Source organism: Mastigoproctus giganteus, chromosome 7 (assembly GCF_048544385.1).
Source record: "Mastigoproctus giganteus isolate SK-2022 chromosome 7, ASM4854438v1, whole genome shotgun sequence".
In the NCBI taxonomy this organism is placed as follows: Eukaryota; Metazoa; Arthropoda; class Arachnida; order Uropygi; family Thelyphonidae; genus Mastigoproctus; species Mastigoproctus giganteus.
Window position 1 is genome coordinate 174417731 of NC_143581.1, and position 20483 is coordinate 174438213.

Here is a 20483-nt window from a genome sequence, read left to right on the forward strand (position 1 = left end):
CTAAAAACCAAATAACAAAACCCTTATGCTGTCATTTCTCAACTACATAAGAACTTTAGAGGAACTTGAAAGCGAGGTCGGAATGCAATTTTAAATGCACTTTTGTCCATACTGGAAGACAGAAATAAACACAAACTGGATTTCAGCAGGTAGTAAAAAGCCATTCTGTGTTTACTTCTGTCTTCTGGTGTGGTCATAAAATGGATTTAAACAGATCGCACTGTCACTGGTTTAGTAGTTCGGCAAGGACTTTCACCACTTTCAATACTTGCCATGATTCCGTGACAACGTTAAGGTAAGCAGTTCCCCGGTTCGAGCCAACACTCTCCCACAAATATGTGGTCTGTGCTCTCGCTTGTTTATGCAAAATTATCCAATTAAAATGCAACCCGATTTGCAATACAATAAAAGTCTATTAAACACTATATAATTTAATCAAAGCAGTTACAGAATGTTCTGTTAGTGTCCACCTTGGTAAGACACTGTTTGCTTTTTTAGGGTATTTGATGCAATTCAATGAGTGCAGTTCTCAGTCTTATTGTGCGTGTCTTATTTGCTGCGGACCTTTTAGATATTTATTACTGAATGTCTCTTGGCATTTAAAAACTGATCTGGATATAAGATAATGTTTCAAAACAAACATTATCTAATATTCTTCATTATTCTTCTTGGGATAAACTCATAACATGCGCCGCGCTAGCAAATGATATAGTGCTCCTCAAATACTACTGCTCTCACAGTGAAACTGCCACCTGTCTAAAAACATCACTCCGTATCCACTGACTGTCATAATTATCTCGGTACATACCGTTCACAATGGGTTACGTGGTAAGTAGATAACTCTGTATAAGAGCGACCAATCGTTTTCGCCAACAGAACAATAAATATTAACTTTATGAACTGCTATAGTGACATCGTTTCATTACGATGTAAAGGTATTCACAATATGAGATGTAACTAAAAATGCCACTATAATAACTTCGGTTAATTTACTGCATATAGACGTGATGTATTTTGCATTAACTTATATGTTTGTAAATTTTCCCTCAGTCTGAAGCTTTAGCCCTGAATTTTTATTAAGTATTAAACTACTAAACACCATTTGGCATCTCTCATATTGTGAAATTATTTTTACAACTGGGTTGTCATCAGTTATACTACCGGGTACCTACATATCGATGAAGGACCAAATAGCCTTAAAACGTCCATTCGGTGGTATCCACTGAGAATAAAAAACAATGGTCTTCTCTATTGGGGAAGCGTTACAAATCCATAAATAATAATAAAACACTCAAAGACTAAAGAAAAACATGCATGCGTGTATAGATGCAACTATTCAGTGTAGCGGCGGCACCTGGAACAGAATTCAATTCCGCCAGTTATTATCGTATTGCTTACAGAATGCTGTAGTTTGGCCAAATGTAAATCACATGTGGTTTGTATGTGCCACCTTAACCGGGCAGCCAAAGTGGTACCCATCTTCAGCACGAGGAGGTGAGCCTGTATTAACTTATGCTGATGATGGGTACCGCTTTGCTGCTGCCCGGTTAAGGTGGCACATAGAAACCACATGAACGTTGATCGCAGTTAAATTTGTTAATTTATAAAGTATCCGGATAATGCCTTTTATAGTCGAATCACTTCTCAACTAAAACTCATTATGAAGCAACCACGATTATAGCATGGTGCTTGCTTCATGATTCCAAGTAATGATTTTTGCCTCTTCTGTTCATAGATCATCCTTAAGGGTGAACACTTTCGAAAACTGTGTATAGCGATAATTGTTAAGTGTGAGCTACTGTCTTATGTGTATCATGAAGGCATCACAAGGTAGGAGTGTTGCGAGTTATTATAGTAGGTATTCCATGAATGTTAACTCCTACAGCTTGTTCATTTTTATCATTTTTACAGCTTGTAGAACATATCCATTGCTATTACTGTGCTCTTCAAGGCTGGTTAGAAATGAGTAGAGTTTAGAGTATGTTCCTGCTGAGAACCTATTTGGTTCCTTGGGGTGGATTAGACTGGCTTTGCATAGCGGGGGTATCAATTTTGCTAGTTAATAGTGAGTTAAGGTGTTCTGGTAAGGTGTTCTGGAGATCAGCAGCAGCTATTTTTGTTTTTTTTTTGTGTCGTGTTAAGGTTTGTATACAGAATGCCCTCAAGATGGTGAAGGTGTTGCCTGCTATTTCTATTCAGCCATCCAATTAAACTCATTATGAATAACCACCATTATAGTTTAAATGTGTACTTTCATCCCATAGTATAAAAAGAAAATAAATACTACGGGACGACAACATAAGGTCAGAGGAGTTCAAGATAGAGAGAATACAAATCATTCTACCGTATTTAATGGTCACGCAGGCTTGACAATGTTCACTCAAAGTGCCTATACTTTTTTTGTCTTCTGACTTGACTACTCGGCTACGAACTCCTCTCCTTAGTTCGATTTATGCCCTTGGTTAGAGCATCATTTAATAGCTTGAAAATTTCACCTTCTTTCACTTTACTATTCCTTCTGATAAACTTGTAAGATCAATCAGATCCCCTCCCCCCCCCATCTAAGGTGCCTAATTACCAAGCTCTGTGGCGCACATATTCGAAGCTGTAATTACATTATGCACATCAAGAAAGATTGAAATAAGTTCACAAGCCAGTAGTCATATACCACCGGGAAGCTGGTGTTTAATCAGCTATAAGGAATGGTTCTAAAAAGCCAAAAGACACTAAATTTATTATTATTTTATTAAAGCCAGGAGTACTGTAAATAAATTAAATAAATCCGAGCTTTTCATTAAGTCAATCAATGCTTACATAATAGAAGTAACGGAGACATGGTGCCACCAGAGATAGAAAATGAAGAATTTTATTATGGTTTATTATGGTGAACATATGTGTTCAGGAAGAGTAGGAACGACGGATCGAGGAAATAAATTTTTATTTCTTCCCTCGATCCGCCACAGAGAAAATTTTATGGGCCTTTTTCACAACGTGACTGAGTTAGTCGGTCTCAGGTAAGGGTAGCATCCTTTTTATCAAGAGCTCTCTGAAAGCGATCAGACTGTATCCAGAGTCACATCAGGTTCACTTGGACGTTGAGTCTGTGCAGTGCAAGATGACATGAGGTAAAGGAAAGTAGGAGTATGACAAATATTTCCATAGGCAACTTGAGTGGGCATCCAAGAGTGATTGTCTGGTTATGGAAAACTTCAGTCTACTTCACACAGATTGGAAATCGTGGGCGGGCAATACATCATGGGGAAACAGATTTTTTAGGGATCTGGATTATTGCTGTTTATTCCAACATATCAGAGAAAGTACAAGTGACTCTAATATTCTCGACTTGGTTCTTACCAAGGATTCAAAATTTGAAGGTGCAGGAACCAATAGCGAGCAGTGACCCAATTTCATAAAATAGGTAGTGTCCTTGTAGCTTTCTGCGTTCAGGAGGAAAAGGGAGGGCTTCAATTTCAAGAAAGGAAACTATAATGTATTGATGTATTTATTGGGCAATATTAACAGATAGACAATTATAAGTTGCTGGATAAAAGTTCATTATGGAAAGCTACCAATGCTTTTTTTTCAGTGGAGGGGTTTCGCAAAAGAAAGATGAACACGTGGACAACCAGAGAGCTTAAGCGTTTAATTGAGAGAAAAAAAGCATAGGATAAGTAGACACTATCAGAATACACTGATTTATATGAATATTATAAGTATGTTTGAAATAAAACTACTCGTGCAAGTAGCACAGTTCATATAATCTCCGTTCTCCTCACACCGGGTGAAAATGGCCGGAGTTCGAATCGGGTCAATGACCGCGAGAAATTTTTATGGGCCCTTTTTCACAACGTGGCTGAGTTAGTCGGTCTCAGGTGAGGGCAGCATAGTTTTTTCTCGGAGAATCTGGTTTTTCTCACATTAAACGGGCAAATCGACCACAGAAGACACAATCTGCAATCATAATATATACTGCGCAATATGGTCCAATTCGTTGATGTGCCAAACCCTACAACAATTAAAAAAAAAAAGTAATAAACCCTTAAAGGGTTAATAAGACAGGCGAAAGCTCAGTAACTAAGAGTTATTTTTGTACGTGAATATAAAACGGAAGAGGGTGAATCAGATAGGTCTCTTGATCTAACTGAAAAAGTCACAGAACACTCAGCAGAAAAAAAACAAAAGTCATATTAGAGCCGTCCGAGAAAAACCTCATCATCTACCGTGTGCATTATGTCCATAAATTGCATGTAGACTCTGATCGATTTCGTCCTTACTTTGTTGAACAAAAATCTCGAGTTTCCAGGGGAAACCTTGCTGTCCTCACCTGAAACCAATTTTAGTGTTGTGAATGCTCCTCTACAAAGACATCCAGAAATGAAGAACAAAATTTTTATATTGATAAACTGTAAATTTATCCTCTGTATTGTAAATTGTAAATAGACCTCTCTGTAAATAAACAATCGCCCCTTGCACGCCGTACAAAGGGCGATTGTTTCTTAAAACTGAAAAATAAATAAATAAATTAACTCAACCACGGAGTGAAAAAAAGCCCATAAAAATTACTTAAGTCATCGATGGATTTGAACCCGGGTGCAGGCAGGACGGTGATTATAAATACTGTACTACCGCTAGGACCTGAATTAAATAGATACTTTGCAACGATCTAAACAATTGAAAGCCCATCTGAACTATGAGGATCAGTGACAAGGAGTTAGACTGCTGTAAATTAAGTGATTATCAATCTCGGAGAAAAGTATATTGGTAAATCTACTGAAGCTGAGAAGAGTAAAGATCCAGGAGTGGATAGTGTCATCCCGTTGAGGATCTTAATAAGAGCATCATTAGACTCCAGGGATATCCCCTGGATTGGACAAGCCCAGGGGAATATTCCCGCCATTAAAATAGTAATATTAATAGTAAATTAATAAGGAAACATGATGATTTTAAAAACAATCTAATTGAATGACGCACATTAAGAACTATTTAAAACCACCTACGTGCATATGTGCTAATTTTCATAGGTACTTGATCAATATGTGCGAAATTTAAGTCAGTTACAAAGATTACTTGTAAAATTTTTTAAAAAAATATACTTAAAAAGTACTTAAAGGTTCTTTACTTGACTATACCTAACTTTTGTCCTTTAGTTGTACATCAGCATGGTTATTAAACCATTAGCAGGGGTTAAAAGAGCAGTGTTCCGTGACAGTACATTTTACATTTACATTATAGTCTAGCACTTCGAAGGGATGTAATTCTTGCTGCTATTAATATGCTGTACAGTATTTAGAGTTTTGATTATTAAAGCTGTTGTTAGCTGTATCACTGTTGCAAATTATAATACCATTTTACAGTTTGTTCCAGCTGAAAGATCAAAAGGCATGTATCTAGATTGAACGAAACGAGCATAAGGGACGTAAGAGTAAACAGTTTCATATTTGGACGTTATTCCCATCCTAAGCGAACCAGTCAGTAGGACCGTAGATAAACAGACACTGCCCGGAATGCAATCTGAAGAGGGAGGAGAAAGCGGGAGAAAGAGAAGAGGTCCATCAGCTTGTACCGTCCAGTTGTGCAGGTCGTGACATTGCTCTGCGAGATCATATTGGTCACAGATGCAGTTCCACTCCCAAATTATAGGGACGAAGATGGCTCTTGGCCGTCGAAGCGGTGGGAACATGGGTCAAGGGTCAGTCCGAAGGTATCTAACTATGGGGACCTGAACCGTCACCCAGTTCCGGTACGCAGACAAATTGGAAAAACAGGGAGAACAGGGGTAGGCGAAGAGGGATGTCGTATGATTAGCGTTCTTCTCAAATGAAAGCAGAAATCGAGACCTAACAGCCTCCAACACATATGGGGTCCGTACAATTGGAAGGAAGCCTACGGCAACAGAAACAATTGATGTTTCCACGGAGATCGGTCGGGACATATGTATCCGTGACAGGGGACCTGACGCCCCATTTATCACCTGCAGGGGGCGGATGGAGTATCCTATCTATATCTCCCGTACAGCCATTATTACATTGCTAGACAAACAAGGCTCACTGAATCATGCACATATACTGTATGCAGAAACGCAACTACTGTCGCTTCATAGAATTGGATATCAACCCGCGTTCCGAATATCCCACACTTGTATTATCACGGCTTCCCGTAACCTCTGCATAAAAAAAGAGAGCGAGAGGGTCACGACGACATATCTCCGGGACACCCTCAGGTATGAAATCACTCGAGTCATTTCCCGCCTTTCGAACCTCAGGCAGCTCGACCCCCTCATGCAAGAAACCCTGTAATCAGGGCCGGTCATGGGTCATGACCCTGACAACGGCGGCTGCTATAAGAGTGCCGAGCTAATCGAAAGATGTCCTTTGCCGATAAACAAGATTACCAGTTAGGGGGTGAAGGGGCTGTCGACGAGGAAACTGAGGATGAGTTCGCATAAACTATGACGAAATTGGTGCTCGCTTTCATATTAGGACAGCAAATCTAGTCTTAAGTTTGACCAAATGAATAAAAATCATCTAGAGAATTTAATATTATCTAACCATAGAGGTAAATAGTAATTTATCGAAAGATGATTATTACAGACAACTGAAAAGCAGAGAATATCGTTATGAAGGCCGTTCAAGGTACTTTCAAACTCTTTTCAAAGCATTTTGTAACCTCGTTGGATATTCATGTTACTGAGAAAGGTATCCAGCTTGTATTTATGAGAGGAGATATTCTTTTTCTAGGAAGGAGTTAAATTAATACATCGGATTAGCTCATTTTAAAGTAAACAGGTGTACACCGTCGCTGTAGAACCGTTTCATGCATATGATTCGAGGGTACACCATATGACCTTTTTGAGGGAGGGGAGAGAATATTGGTTTTGAATGAAATATGCCTGGGACATAACATTAGTAGCTTCTCTTCTTATTTAAAATACTTAAATATAATTTTATTAGTACGTCCTGAATGCAGTTGGATAGAGAAAAGTCGTCACATAATCGATTTTTTTTTTTTTTTTTTTGATTTGGCAGTTGTTGGCGCATCGGCTTCTGTGGCCATATTGCACCTCCCAAGGTTTTTACAGTACTTTGATCCAAGCCCGAGGCGGGAATCGAACCCGCGACCTTTGGGTTGCCGGGCAGGTACTTTACCCACTCGGCTAGCCCGGTCGGCACATAATCGAATTAAATGTAGAAGAGGGCTTTGACAGTGGGATGTAACCAATTTTATTAATATTTATTTAATTATTTTAGTACGGTCAACTCGATACAGCCATAAGGGCTAGGAGGGTTCTAAGTTTTGTTACATCACATTATATTAAACCCTATGTATTACATTACTGTTACATTTATCACTAACATAAATTCTTCTTTAAATTACTATTATCTTTATATCATAGCTTAACAATAATATCTCGTTGAAATTCATGTTAACTGCTTAACTCTGTATTTCATGCTAATTCATGTTAACTGCTTATTATGTAGAATTCATCTATCGGTTCATCTTCATTCTACTTATTTTATGCACTGTTGAACAACAGTCACAAGGGTATATAAGTTCATGCGCTAGAGTGACCGTGGTTCAAACCAACTTGACCACTAAATATGGCGATGTTCCTATATTCTCAATCTTGTGCTCACCTCGTGTTGTCATCCCGGAGTATAAACAGTAAATTTGTTTAAATTTATATAACTCGTCTTCGAACTTCTTAAAATGTATTTGGTACGTGAATAATGTCACGGAAATCCGGAGCATTAATTTTTTTGTTACAATTTTAGCAAGCGTGTAAGTTTTATTTCTTACAATCTGTGTTTCCATGGTTTAACAATTAAGTTTGCCCTGGAGATGGTGGGCGATTGGTGAGTAAATTCAGCTGCCAACATCATCTTAATTTGTTTAGAAGGGACTGAAAACAACAGTTAATGGCCATACATCAAATTAGATACGAGTATCTTGTATGGAATTACGAGCTGGGGTTTTGATATCCCAATAATAAATAATTATTAAACTAAACTTAGTTTTAGATTTGTGTCTGGATCCAAAGAAATATAATTAATGGGCACGTTGCTCAGTCAATGAGAATTCCTAAAGGAGAACCTGCCTTGCTGTATTAACCTTAAAGAGTTCTTAACCTTGCATTATTATTCTCCAGTACTCTTGACTATTATCGTCTTTCTAGCTTCTTTATCACTTGGTTCTATAGAAAAATATCACTCATAAAACAAAATAGTATATTAAAAACTGGTCTCACTAACCCATGCTGTTATCCATCTTACATCCAATAATCAACAATCCAGAGTACCTCCTTCATCTTTTCCATTTATTCCAAAATAAATGGAAAAGACTGCACGCGCAGTAATTTTCAGTCTAAATGAAAAAGTTTGAGAGTTCATAATAATATACTTTTTTGTTTTCGCAAAATCTTCGTACCTACTGCAGTTTCTCAATAATTTCTTCCCCACGTTCCCCTTTTATCTGCTGAACAGTCTGCTAGGTGTCCTGTACGATGACTTAAAACAACCTGGCGGCAATGCTGAGAGGGAGACGGTCAACTGGAGTAGGTGTACATCGGCCGCATGCCGACGTAATGACGGGGTAAAGCCGTGAGCCGGACATGAAATATGGACGATGCGGGTGTCTCCGTCTGACTACAGTGCTCCCCCGCGGGTCTTCACGTGTACGGTGTTCGTACAGACGGTACCAAGTAAGCGAAACCGTAATTATAGCTGCGTGCTTTATTGGAATGTCCAAAAGTTTTTACGATTAACTACTGACCCTTCCTCTTAAAGGGACTTTCTCGAAGGTCAGTTAAAATTGCTTTCAAATTCAGACGAGTGCTGCTTTCTTTCTTTTTCTGTTTTTCTTTTTTTAAGGTGACCCTTATCTGACTTTATAACTAGCTTCGACAACTGGCTTAGACACCTGAATCTTGCAGATTAGTATCAGAAAATCGAGGTCTGCAGCTAAGAGTTATACAGAAACATCATTCTGACGATTTCAAAAAAGGTAAAACTGTTCCCAGCCTTGCCTTGTTTAAGAGGATATATGAATCTACAGGTTACCTTATTAGAATTAAAGATTACCTGATACCACCATCGCACTTCAGTAATAAAGCAAACCTGGAGAGGAAAAGTTTATTGATTAGAGGTTAGGTTACATCTCAAAAGTAAAAGTTTAGGATAGTTGTAATTATTTTTAATCCTATGACTTTAATTCTAGGGTTTAGATTAATGGTTCTTGACTGGGGGTGCTGCGAGCTTTTGAAGAGGAGTGCCAGAAGATTATGAAACACTCTATTCAAACAAATAGAAATCGCTCTTCGTGGGTGCGGTGAATACCGCATTTTTAATCGTACTTCCGAGTGACAAATTTTGCGAACTAGTATAGAGCTCTTTTTTTTTTTTTTTTGAAAATTGGTCAGATTTTTAATGAAAGAGATGAGATTATCTCTCTCATTAATGAAAAAGGGGCACATAAAGTAGATTTTTTGATATATTAATATGGATTAAGAAATGTTCAAAATTCAGAAATGACTAGAGCAGTCAAAGTGCATTTCACGAAATCCTGGAGTTCCAGAACGAGATCCCAAATCATTTAATTTCTACACACATATATTACTGTGTTTAATTTACTGTAAATTATTGCTTTTAAGGATACTGAAGATTTTTGCGAGAAATTTCGATTTTTAAGAGTTCGGCGGAAGATTTAGAGCTTCAAAAAGAAAAAAAAAAAGGGTATAACGCATGTCGCGCTCGTAGTATTCTTATTTGAGTTGGTCCAATGAATAGTTGAGACTCTTGCCTCTTCTGTCCTAAGTTAGGAATCTTCATGTTCCCCTCCCAAACAGGGAAAAAAAAAAAAAAAAAAACTAACTATGACAAGTAGCTTTCAATGAAATAAACATACGACGAGGTGTATATATTTCAGAACTATTGAGTTGCTTTTCTATTTTACAACCAGATGTCTGTCGTAAAATTCATTTCTATTCATCTGGCCTTCAAATCAGTCACTGATTTCGCTCCTAAAAGGAAGAAGATATTGTCAGAAGTAACGCAGTATTAAATTGTATTATGTGTTTTTTTTTTTTTTTTTTTTTTAATGAAAATCCCAAACGCGAAGGATATTAAAAGCTATAGTGCTTAGTACCATACATGGATTTACAGGCTGAGAGGACCGAAGATACTTGTTGATATTAGGCTTGAATTTCTGTAGACTGTAATTTTCAGGAAATACATGTTCCAGAGAATAGAAGGGATAAAAGAGGAAAACTTAGTTTTTTTGAGTATGGAATTGGACAGTGAACGGATATTGACTGGTTGATGCACGTGTTCGGATTGGCTTTGAAGAGAGCGATGGAATCACACATGCCACTTAAGAAGAACAGTGTCTGCAGAAATATCTACAGAAAAGGCAGAAACTGAACATCTACAGAGCAAAGTGGGGGGAGAGAGAGAGAGAGAGATAGCTCGTAAGAGACTGATCATTAATTAATATAACTGCCTTCTTTTGAACAGAGACTAGGAGATTGAGAATGGCGGCGAAATCTTCTGCATTTTTATAGTTACTGTTGTATTTTAATGTTGTTCATAGTTAGCGAACCTCTGTTTATACTCCAGTACGGTCAAAGTTGTGACACTCCTCTAACTCCATAGGTCAAAGTTGTGACACTCCTCTAACTCCATAGGCCAAAGGAGTTTTACAACTAACCATTTTGTCATTTTGTTAATTCAATCATTAAATGTATCTAGCAGCCACGCGGACAAGAATCACGCGCAACTCAAATGTGTGTGCTACTGAATTCCTGCGTCTTCACTGTTCTCACTTGTAGTCAGAAAAATGTTCTGAGAGACTACATCCTTTTTTTTAATTACAGATAGAAGTTGAATATGGTTTCTATTGTCTTAATTAAATGCATAATTTAATTGCGCATACTTGTAGCTTTCGCAACTTTCATCACATATCGGCAGCTTACTCTTCAAAAGAATTACTCTTTTTCCATAAGGGGCTTACCGCTGTGTTTACTGATCTCAATTCGTCTTAACTCTTACCTCTTTAAATAATAATTACATCATTTAAACTGAACACGTGTAATTGTTACTCAGTTTAAGTTTATAAGTTTCATATTATGACTATAATTATTTCTGAAATTTAAATCGGAAGTAAATCAATATTTTAAAATTTACCAATCACAGATACACATTAGCGTATAGGAAATGGTGTAATAGACGAGTACTTTTCTCGGTACTACCATACCCTCAGAATTTGCATATATAAAAATCTATAACTCAAAAAGCCTCAGATCACCAGTCTCAGCCTCTGAAAGTTTATATTTAATGTTACTGTTCCATGGCGTGCACTGGCAAGTTTTAAGGACGGTTACATGGTCGCACCTGAATTCGAGATAAAATTCAGGCTTGCGCAGCACACTAGTCACGTGACAGACGCGCGCAGTCGAGAGTAGCCCTTCAAGACCTGCGCGCACGTGTGATGCTACCTGTGATAGTTGCGTTGTTTACATAAAGATTGAGATATATGGCGGCGAATATAATTGCGTAATTTCTGCAGAAAAATGAACGTTCATGTCCTGCTTTGCTTCTATTAATACTGTCCTAGTGCTATGGTCGGTTTACTTTATTTATACTCTTTTCTTTGGCATTTGCAGCTCTGGACAAGTTGGGCTTCAGTCACTTGTTCAACTGTCACCAGGTGGAAATGGTGCATCCCACAGTAGCATTCGACGTGGCTTCACTCATGCTATACGGAACACAGGCAGTGCCCATTAGGTTAAAAATCTTGTTGGACAGACTGTTCAGTGTATTACACCACGAAGAAGTGTTACAGGTGTTGCATGGATTTGGATGGACATATGAGGATTACGCCCGCGGATATATACTACAGGTAAGTCATTTTTTTTTTTTATCGTAGTGTGATTATTTCATAAATTAGTTTACAGCTATGTAGGATATTATGAAGTTATTAACAAACTAGCCTATAACCGTGAAATGGTCAATACTAAAAAAAAAAAAAAAAAAAAAAAGTAATTCAATTTGAGAATCTGAAAATTTATTCTAGCTTATATTGATCTACAAGCTAGAATAGCGATATTCAGCATACTTTGCCTAAAATTCTTCTGAAACTCATGCCAAAGACCATATCTGTTTGTATCCTGCTTCGCATACCTAGACCATCGAATATCTTACTGTGAGAGTTCGAACAATAAGTGGTACATCTCTAGTTAAAAACTACTGGGTTTATATTGAAATTTATATATATATAACAAAAAGATAAACTGAGAAATATTGCTTTATACACCTTAAAATGCAGTCGGAACTGAATAGATGTATAATGGTAACATAACAACTCCTTAATAAAACCTTAAGTAGACAAATTCAAATTATTATTTCAACGCCATCGGAGCTTGTACCATATCTATCGTGTATTTGGTTTGTGGAAGTGTGTTTATGGGCAAACTGAAAAATAAAACCAGGAATAAATCACGGGGTGGGGGAGCCCTTACTTCCCCCACCTGATGTCGGCTAACTGTAGCTCGACTGAAGAGGACTTTAGAAATTTTTCCAGTCATCGACGGTTTTGAACCAGCCCTCTCCAAGCGAGTGGCAGATGACAGTGTATCGTGCCGATAAAACTGCCAAGGAGGACACTATCTGAAAATGGTGTAAAATGTGTTTGGGGTCAAGCGGCACCAGGGGTTTCTCCCATCTCCGCGTAGTTTACACTGTCAGGTGATACAGTACACTGTAAAGGCCAGAGATTTAAAAGTGTGTGGATCTTGGGGTGTGTAATGTCATGTACCGTTGTTCTTCTGGCCATTTAGCCGCCAGACCTCTGCTGAGGCCCGACGTTGCCCACACTTTGCCCCGTGGAGGCAGGCCAGGTACCCAGTAGTTAGTTTACTTTGGCAGGTCCTGCCACTTAGTTTCCTGAGATTTCAGTGGCGAGGACCTAAAAATAAATAAATAAATAATAATAATTTAATTCGTTCGATTGCGAAGGGAGAGCGCTTGAAGTATGAAAGGCCAAAAAAGTGGGCGAGAGTGATTTAGATAAAGTTAGATTTTGACGTGTGGGCGTACGCTAGCTTGCAGATAGAGAAGGTGGGGAGATTGAAGGCTGGGGGGAGAAAGACAGAAGTATGGGGTCGATAGTGAAGGCGACTCCAATCAGATGTCAGTGAAGCATACCCATGCCCACCAGAGAAAAGGAGAGGGATGGCGGACAGGGGTACCGTTATCCCCCCTTTCCGCCGGGGAGGGGAGAGACAGTGAGCCAGGCAAGGGAGCTGACTCAGATCGCCAGTATCATTTCTGCTATTTGTCATATCATGGGTAGAAATGTCCAGGAAGGTTCCAGCGCCAGGGCTGGCTGTCCATTCAGTGCATATGTCATTCCCAGGATCGGGTCTCATCGAGGGTAATTTTGGTTAGCTAGGTTTCCAGCTGAGCTCAATGCTTGCTAGTTGTCTGTCAGGTGCAGATTTTCACTTACGGTGCCACTGTGTCAGGCCAGCGTTTTAGTAATTTCTAGAAAGCAACTCCGTCTTGGATAGTTGTCATATCTAAATGTCCATATGGACAGTGTCTTTGCCAGTTGTCCGGTCCGTGGATTTCAAGTTCGGGAAAGAAAGTCTCTTTAGGTTTTGTCTCTTCTATGTTTTAGCCATTCCTGGGGTTTCTTTCAGATAGATGAGTCTTAATAGGCGGGTATCCGTGTGATCGAGCTTCTCTCTGGGTCTGGTGAGGAGCGGAGATTACGGTGTTCGGGGTTGACTTGGTTGTGGCACAGGGAAGGTCCTTCTTCTGCCGAAGAGGTCTTGCGCGTATTTGGTCAAAGCTTTGTAGCTGTATTCCTCTTCCAGTACACGGTACTCCTGATTTAGTAATATATCGTGTGTCTCTGTAATTAGACGGCAGCGTAAGTCGTCGTATAATTGACAGTGGTGCATCAGGTGCCCCCACGTTTCTGTCTGTCCACAGTGGCAGAGAGGTGTGTCGCTCAGTGCAAAATCTGATAGCTTCTGTCTGATGGCACTGTGGCTGGTGAGCAAGTATGTGGTTAGTAGTCCTGATGAAAGCCAGTGCGGATATGTTGGGAATACAGAGTGTACTTTTGGCACGAATTTTCGGGTAATTGAATCCTTTGGTGAATTTTCCCAGCGTGTTTGCCAAGTTTGTTGGAGGTGCAAAATGGTGGGGCAGATTTGTTATTTGTACAATAATGACTGTTGGGGGTAAAAGTGACATTAGAATGAAAAAGAAAGTTTAATATTTGGACGCAAAGTAAGCAATATTTGTAATACGCTTACTTACGCCTGGAGAGATAAAAATTTAGGCTTAAGCAAAGAGATGTGTTCTTGTCTGCCAATCTTAGTGTTGTTGAATATAGGTAAGAGCGCCGATTTTTTTTTGAAGGAATGAAATTAACTAAGTTCTGTACCCCCATCTCACTGGAGAATTACATAGAAATTAGCATTTATGGAACTGATGAAGAATATGTTCGAGTAGCTGTCGTTATGGAGAGCAAGATTTCTCAGAGTGGAATGTAGAGTACACAGGATTTCTGGTCAATGGAAGAAAGTAATTGATGCATAAGAGAAAAATGGCAGGTAGAAAGATAACCTTCAGGTGCTGCATATAGCCTTTTTTGTGCCAAAGCATTTAAGGCGTCAGCGTATTGTCAGCAACTGCATGTGTGTGTTAAGCACCAAAGCAACTAGGCTATGAAGCGTCAACATATTGTGCCTATAAATTGCGTGGTCGGATTGCTGGACGAAAAACTCGAGTTTCTGAGAGAGAAAAAACATGCAACCCTAGGCTGGGACCTATTAACTCAGCCAAGTTGTGAAAAAGCGGAAAAATTTCTCGCGTTATTGCACGATTCGAATACAGGCCTTTTCCACACAGTGTGGGAGGACAATGATCACATGTGACAAATATGCGACTATAACCAGTCTGCCTCTCCAAGGAGAAAGTGTAATTTTTGGATGCATTTTTTTCTGTTTATACTCCGGGACGACCAAACGGTTAGAGGAGTTCACAAGATGTACAGAATACAAGAAACAGCACCGTATTCAGCAGTTACGGGCTTGAACCCAGGTCACTCAAGGCACGTGTACTTATGCACCCGCGCGCCTGACAACTAGGCTACGGCGGCCTCAATGCTTGGGCCAGGAGAGATAAAAAGGTTGGTTTATCTAACATATGGATTAAAAAAAAAAAAAAAAAAAACAAGTTTCCGAGAAGGGGGAACCATAGTCGTTAACCACCTTTCCTACCTTTAAATCATCAGCACATGTTGACAGCTTCTCCTGCACTTCCTTATCAATGCCATTAAGGAACATGAGAAAAAGAAGTGGCCCCAATGCTGATTCCTGAGAGACTCCACTTGCTAATTGATCCATCCAGAGAGGAATGTCCAAGTATGACTACTCTCTGTCTCTTATTTTTAGCCGGCCTTTAATCCAGCGAAGGATCTTAGTAGGATTCCTCAGGCCCTATATAATAATAAAGGAACCACATTGGTTCCTTTATTATTAAACATTTATGTAGATGACTTGGTTATCATTCATTAAATGTAGTAATCGGTGCGTCTGCTGATGACACCAATTCGTAAATGTGCTGAAAACCGTCTGCAACGATAACATGGACAAATTCCTGTACTTTCCGAAACGATGCTGCCGCCGCACGAGCACCTATGTTCATGTCTCTTGTGAAGTCGCCGATGTTGGCTGCTTTTCCTTGTATTCTGCCAAGGCTCTGTAGCTGCTCTTATAGGTCTTTCGTACCACGCGACCCTGCACGTCATGAGCTATTTCATTTATCTATGATGGGAAACCCACGGATATAGGAACCCACAGTTCTCTTATACATTGGGAGGGTAATTCTACTCTTCTACCGGAGATATTTGTAGAATCACAATCCATAAAACCAGTCAAAAAAGAGTGCCTCCGTGATCCAAAGAAAAAACACTTGCCATGACTTTCCTTGCAGTTAATGTGACCTTGAAATTTTGGGCTACGGGTTATCCATGATTCTTCCACGCTGGAATCTCGGTTCATTTCCGGAGTGTGATGATGCACCCACATCTTGTCTTCCATCACAATCCTGATTAGAAACTCGTCGTCTTCGTTCCAGTAACGAGGCACAACTTCAGATTTATTCTCATACTATTACTTATATTCAGTGCTGTAGTCGTAAAATTAGCAAAAGGTATACTCTATGAATTTTAATAATGTTAAATATTTTAATAATACACTGTATTTGTTTTTTCGGGTCTTTCAAAAACCAGAAGGTATACGCTATTCACCTAAAAAAAAATCCAAAGGATAAACAGCGTATATTCGCGTATACCCTCCACTACAGCCCTGCTTATACTAGTATATAGCGCATTAATATATAAGAACATATTGCGTTGTGTATGCCTGTACAAGTGTGTGTTAACTGGATGGTTTTCATGTTGTGCTGGCTGAGAAACCCGGAATAACAAGCGAGGAATAATAACCATCCTCACTGTTTGAGAACGGCTAACTACAGACCCGATCGAAGTCTGCTTTACGAATGTCTCCAGTCCCTGAGGAGGTTCAAATCTGTGATCCCCCCCCATGTATGATGTCCTGTCAATTTCTTCAGTACAGTATGCCGTGTGCACACACTTTTTGGAATCCAAGCTGCTGGTTGACAGTCTTCTACACAGTGGAATTGGACAAATGTTTGCGAGACTGTCACCCAGCGTAATTGTTTGAATTTTCACGCGCCTGTTTGACAAAGCGCATTGCTCAACGCTCCTGATATCATCTGTTCGGCTTGTTGAAGGTCTGCCACTCCTTGATTCATTAGAAATGTTTACATGACTCTTCTTGAATTCATTGCACCAAAACCATACTTGTTCCTTTGGTCATCGAGTTCTCTCCATAGACACAAATTATCAATGAATTTCAGTATTGGTAGTCTCTTTTGCAAGCAAAATTTGAATCTAGTGCACCAGACCATATCTCTAGTGCAGGGGTCGGCAACCTTTTTTGAGTGAAGGGCCATTTTTGATCTAATTAAAAAAAAAAGAGAATCCGAAGAGCCGCACCTCCGCTCATGCTGGGAGGAGGGAATGGGTGGGGGAGTTTTTTAAGAAATGGAACAGAGTGGGAAGGTGATTTATTAAAAAATATATATTTTTTGAAATATTTATTAATACTGAAAAAAACGGAACAAACATCCAGTTAGGTACGAATTAATATAATTTTTGTTGCTGAACTTCTTGAGAGAGTCTCTCAATATCAGGCGAGTATGCGGTAATTTTCATCTTTAAACATGCTGAGACTCGCATTGTATAGACGGTTTCTTGATTTATTTTTAATATAGCTAGCTCATGTTGGAAAATATTTTCCCACAGAAATTCGTCGAACCAAAAACTGAGCGAAATCCAAACGCGAGTATTTTCAATTTTGTATAGTGTCCGGTAAGCCACTCTACGCATTGAACACAATTTGGTCTTGCTTTTTCAACTCATCTATCGCCGTCCATTTGTGTAGAACTGCAAGAGCAGCCTTTTGCCTCTCCAAATCCTCAATTTCAGTTTTAAAAACATTTTAGTCTTGCACTCCACATGTCCTTGATTTTTAAGTCCTCTAATTGCATTTCAAATTGTGCTTCATGTGGGCTAAAAGTTAAAGAGCCGCAGGTTGCCGACCCCTGCTCTAGTGGCAGCGCCATCTCTTTGCAGTTTTCGGAAACATTATGCACATATGCAATTTTATAACGGTCTTCTTGCAAATACCTATATTACTTTACTTCTCGGTGCACCCTCGTATTAACCTTTCTCGTATCATAGGGTTAATAATCTAATAACACAGCAAAAACATATTTCAGTATTACAGACACCTAGTATCACAACTGATATCAATGGACATTGCTTACCAGTGACTATGGGCGCAACCTTAGAATCACCCTATGGTTACACAAGCAATTGGCTTTTGGGATATCCAAAGATTCAAGGTAAGTTTATTCTCACACCTCTTGATCACTGAGAAACAGTTCCTGTCTTGTGACAGACACCCTTTACCCTCCTTAATTATTAAGGAAAACAAACATTTTAACCGTAATCGTTTAGTGCAGAAAACCTTGAGCTTCTCAAATCCAATTTTCGTCAATATCCATATTTAGGAAAATGTGCGAGTCGGGAAAATCAACGGAGAATCGGTAAATTATTCTCGATTGCTGTTCTTGATTTTACGGAGCATCAACATCTTTGGTCATATGGTGCCAATATATAATGTCTGTACAAGTGTGTGATCATGTTGTGTGGGCTAAAATAAACCCAGAATACTCATACTTCCTACTCAGGAAATGGTATGGCAAACCCTGCTTCCTCTGCCTAAGCTGAGATCATTTTAACTGTACTGATCGAATAGGGGGCTGTTGTTATCTAAGTTCAGAATTCTTCCAGTCCGGCGGGATTCGAACCATGACAAGTGGTAAGCCTTACTATAATATTCTAGGTTTGACCATTCTTAAAAGCGGCACATTACAACTTATTGAACAAGGTGGAGAGGAGACTTCATCTCATAGCAGTGTTTTTACGGCATTCTACATTGATAATGAGCAATGGGTCACTTAGGGCTACTGAATTTTGCGATTTTTACAAGAACTAACGATTCGCTAAACACGTTTAGTATTTAGTGAATGTTTTTAAAACTTTTAGATTGTCGTCTGTGAAGAATATCGACATAGAAAATTTCATCCAGCTACCATCTGGATGAAATTTTCATGCAAGTTGCCCAGAGGATTGTTGCTGTTTTAAACACACAGGTTGTTATCTATTATGGAAAATGCATTGTACAAACTTCTAATTTTCTTCAACAACATGGGAATTAACAGGGAGTTGCTATGTGAAGACCCACAGAACCAGCATTCTCGAAGATTTATATACTCGACTGCAGCTCTAAATGGACTGAATTCTTTGTCCCACACTCATGATCTGTCATGAATCTATTCAAAAAGGCCCATAGGGTCCTTTATGGGCCCTTAAATTTTAAATACCGGATTTTTCTCAAATTATGTCAAGAATGCTAATCTTGTTCACTAAGCTGTATACCAGGGATGAAATTTTAAATTTGTATTTTACAGATTGATTAAAATACAAAATAAAAGTTGTCAAAGAGCCTTCGGTGAAGCGATTGTGAGAAACTTTTCGCTTTCTCCTTCCCTGTTTTCCGAATCGTTTCATCATATTGATGAAAAGAAAAGATTTTTCGGTAATACGACGTTTAATAAAGCAGTTCTAATTTTTGGCCATAGGCGCCAAAAATCCTAGTTACATCATCATCCACTGTTACTGGACAACAAACGATGATTTATTTCTCCTTCCAATTTATCCGGTACAGTACAGCATATTTGGAAAGAAATACATTTATTTTTACTCTACTGTATATTTACTGCGCCCCAGCACTAGACACAATTGCTTGGTTGGCTATTTATAATATTCAGTCAGTAAATTGTTTATTTAGAATATTATTTACTTCAGTCCATTAGCTGCCTTAGCATAAAAGTTTGCCCGCTCTCACCTGCACGAGGTTGGGGCAGGAAGGCCAAGGAGTAATCCTTGGCTGCCCACCTCAAAGGAGATCAAAGTTCATTTTTTGTATTTTTATTCCTTGGAACTTAAAAAAAAAATTGTTAGTGAATTTGAACTTGTTTAGATTTTTTTTTTATTTGGAATTCTGTATGAGCTTGATTAGTAAAGGTAATTGAGTTAGTTTAAGTTGTATATCATTCGTGAGTTCTGAATTTGAATTGTATTTCAAATTATTGTGTTGATCGAGCGATTCAAGTTGTATGAATGCTGTACAACTTGAATCATTGAATGTTTTTCGATCCATTTGTACTTTTGTTTTGCTGTGTCTAGCAACCTGTAGATATTTACAGGCACTACTTATATAGAGGTAGGTAATGTCGAGTACGTCGACACAGATGGAGGAGGAGGCAAAAGCTTTATTGTGTCAGAGGAATGCAGCAGACGTTCCTGCAATGAAAAAGACTTTATTTAGTGGAAGAGTTAAAGGAATAGAGACATCTATGGATCCAGGTGAACAAGGGAAGTTTAGAGAAGTAACTGCCAGCAGTGCACAAAATCTATTAATAAGTTATAGTGAAAGTGTTGAAGAGGAGTAGGTCAGTCAAATGCAAGGGAAAAATTTATTACTGAATTGGAGGACATGGCTAAAAATCAGAACTGATTAAAACGATTTCTATTTTGTGATAAAAATAATAATGACAGCAGTTCTAGCCAAGGTCTTGAAGATACAACATGTTTTAGAAGAGAAGGCTATACAGATTTATTTATATAAAGAATGCTATTTTGTAAAGATTTCGAAATGTAATATAATTGCAGATAGTGTGAAGAAACATGTTTCTCTACTGGGGAAGGATATTGGTAATGAGCATGAACTTAATTTTGAATCTAGGAATGGACAAAAGGAT

The 20483-nt window shown here is 38.7% G+C and overlaps 1 protein-coding gene across 1 annotated transcript in view; it reads left to right on the forward strand.

The window, feature by feature from the left end:
• Positions 1–20483, forward strand: part of LOC150083344 (uncharacterized) — a 366159-nt gene that overhangs the window by 296115 nt on the left and 49561 nt on the right. The window contains exon 4 of the mRNA XM_090378480.1: positions 11657–11892. Coding sequence (XP_090234606.1) covers positions 11657–11892 — 236 coding nt within the window. The remainder of the gene's footprint in view (positions 1–11656; positions 11893–20483) is intronic.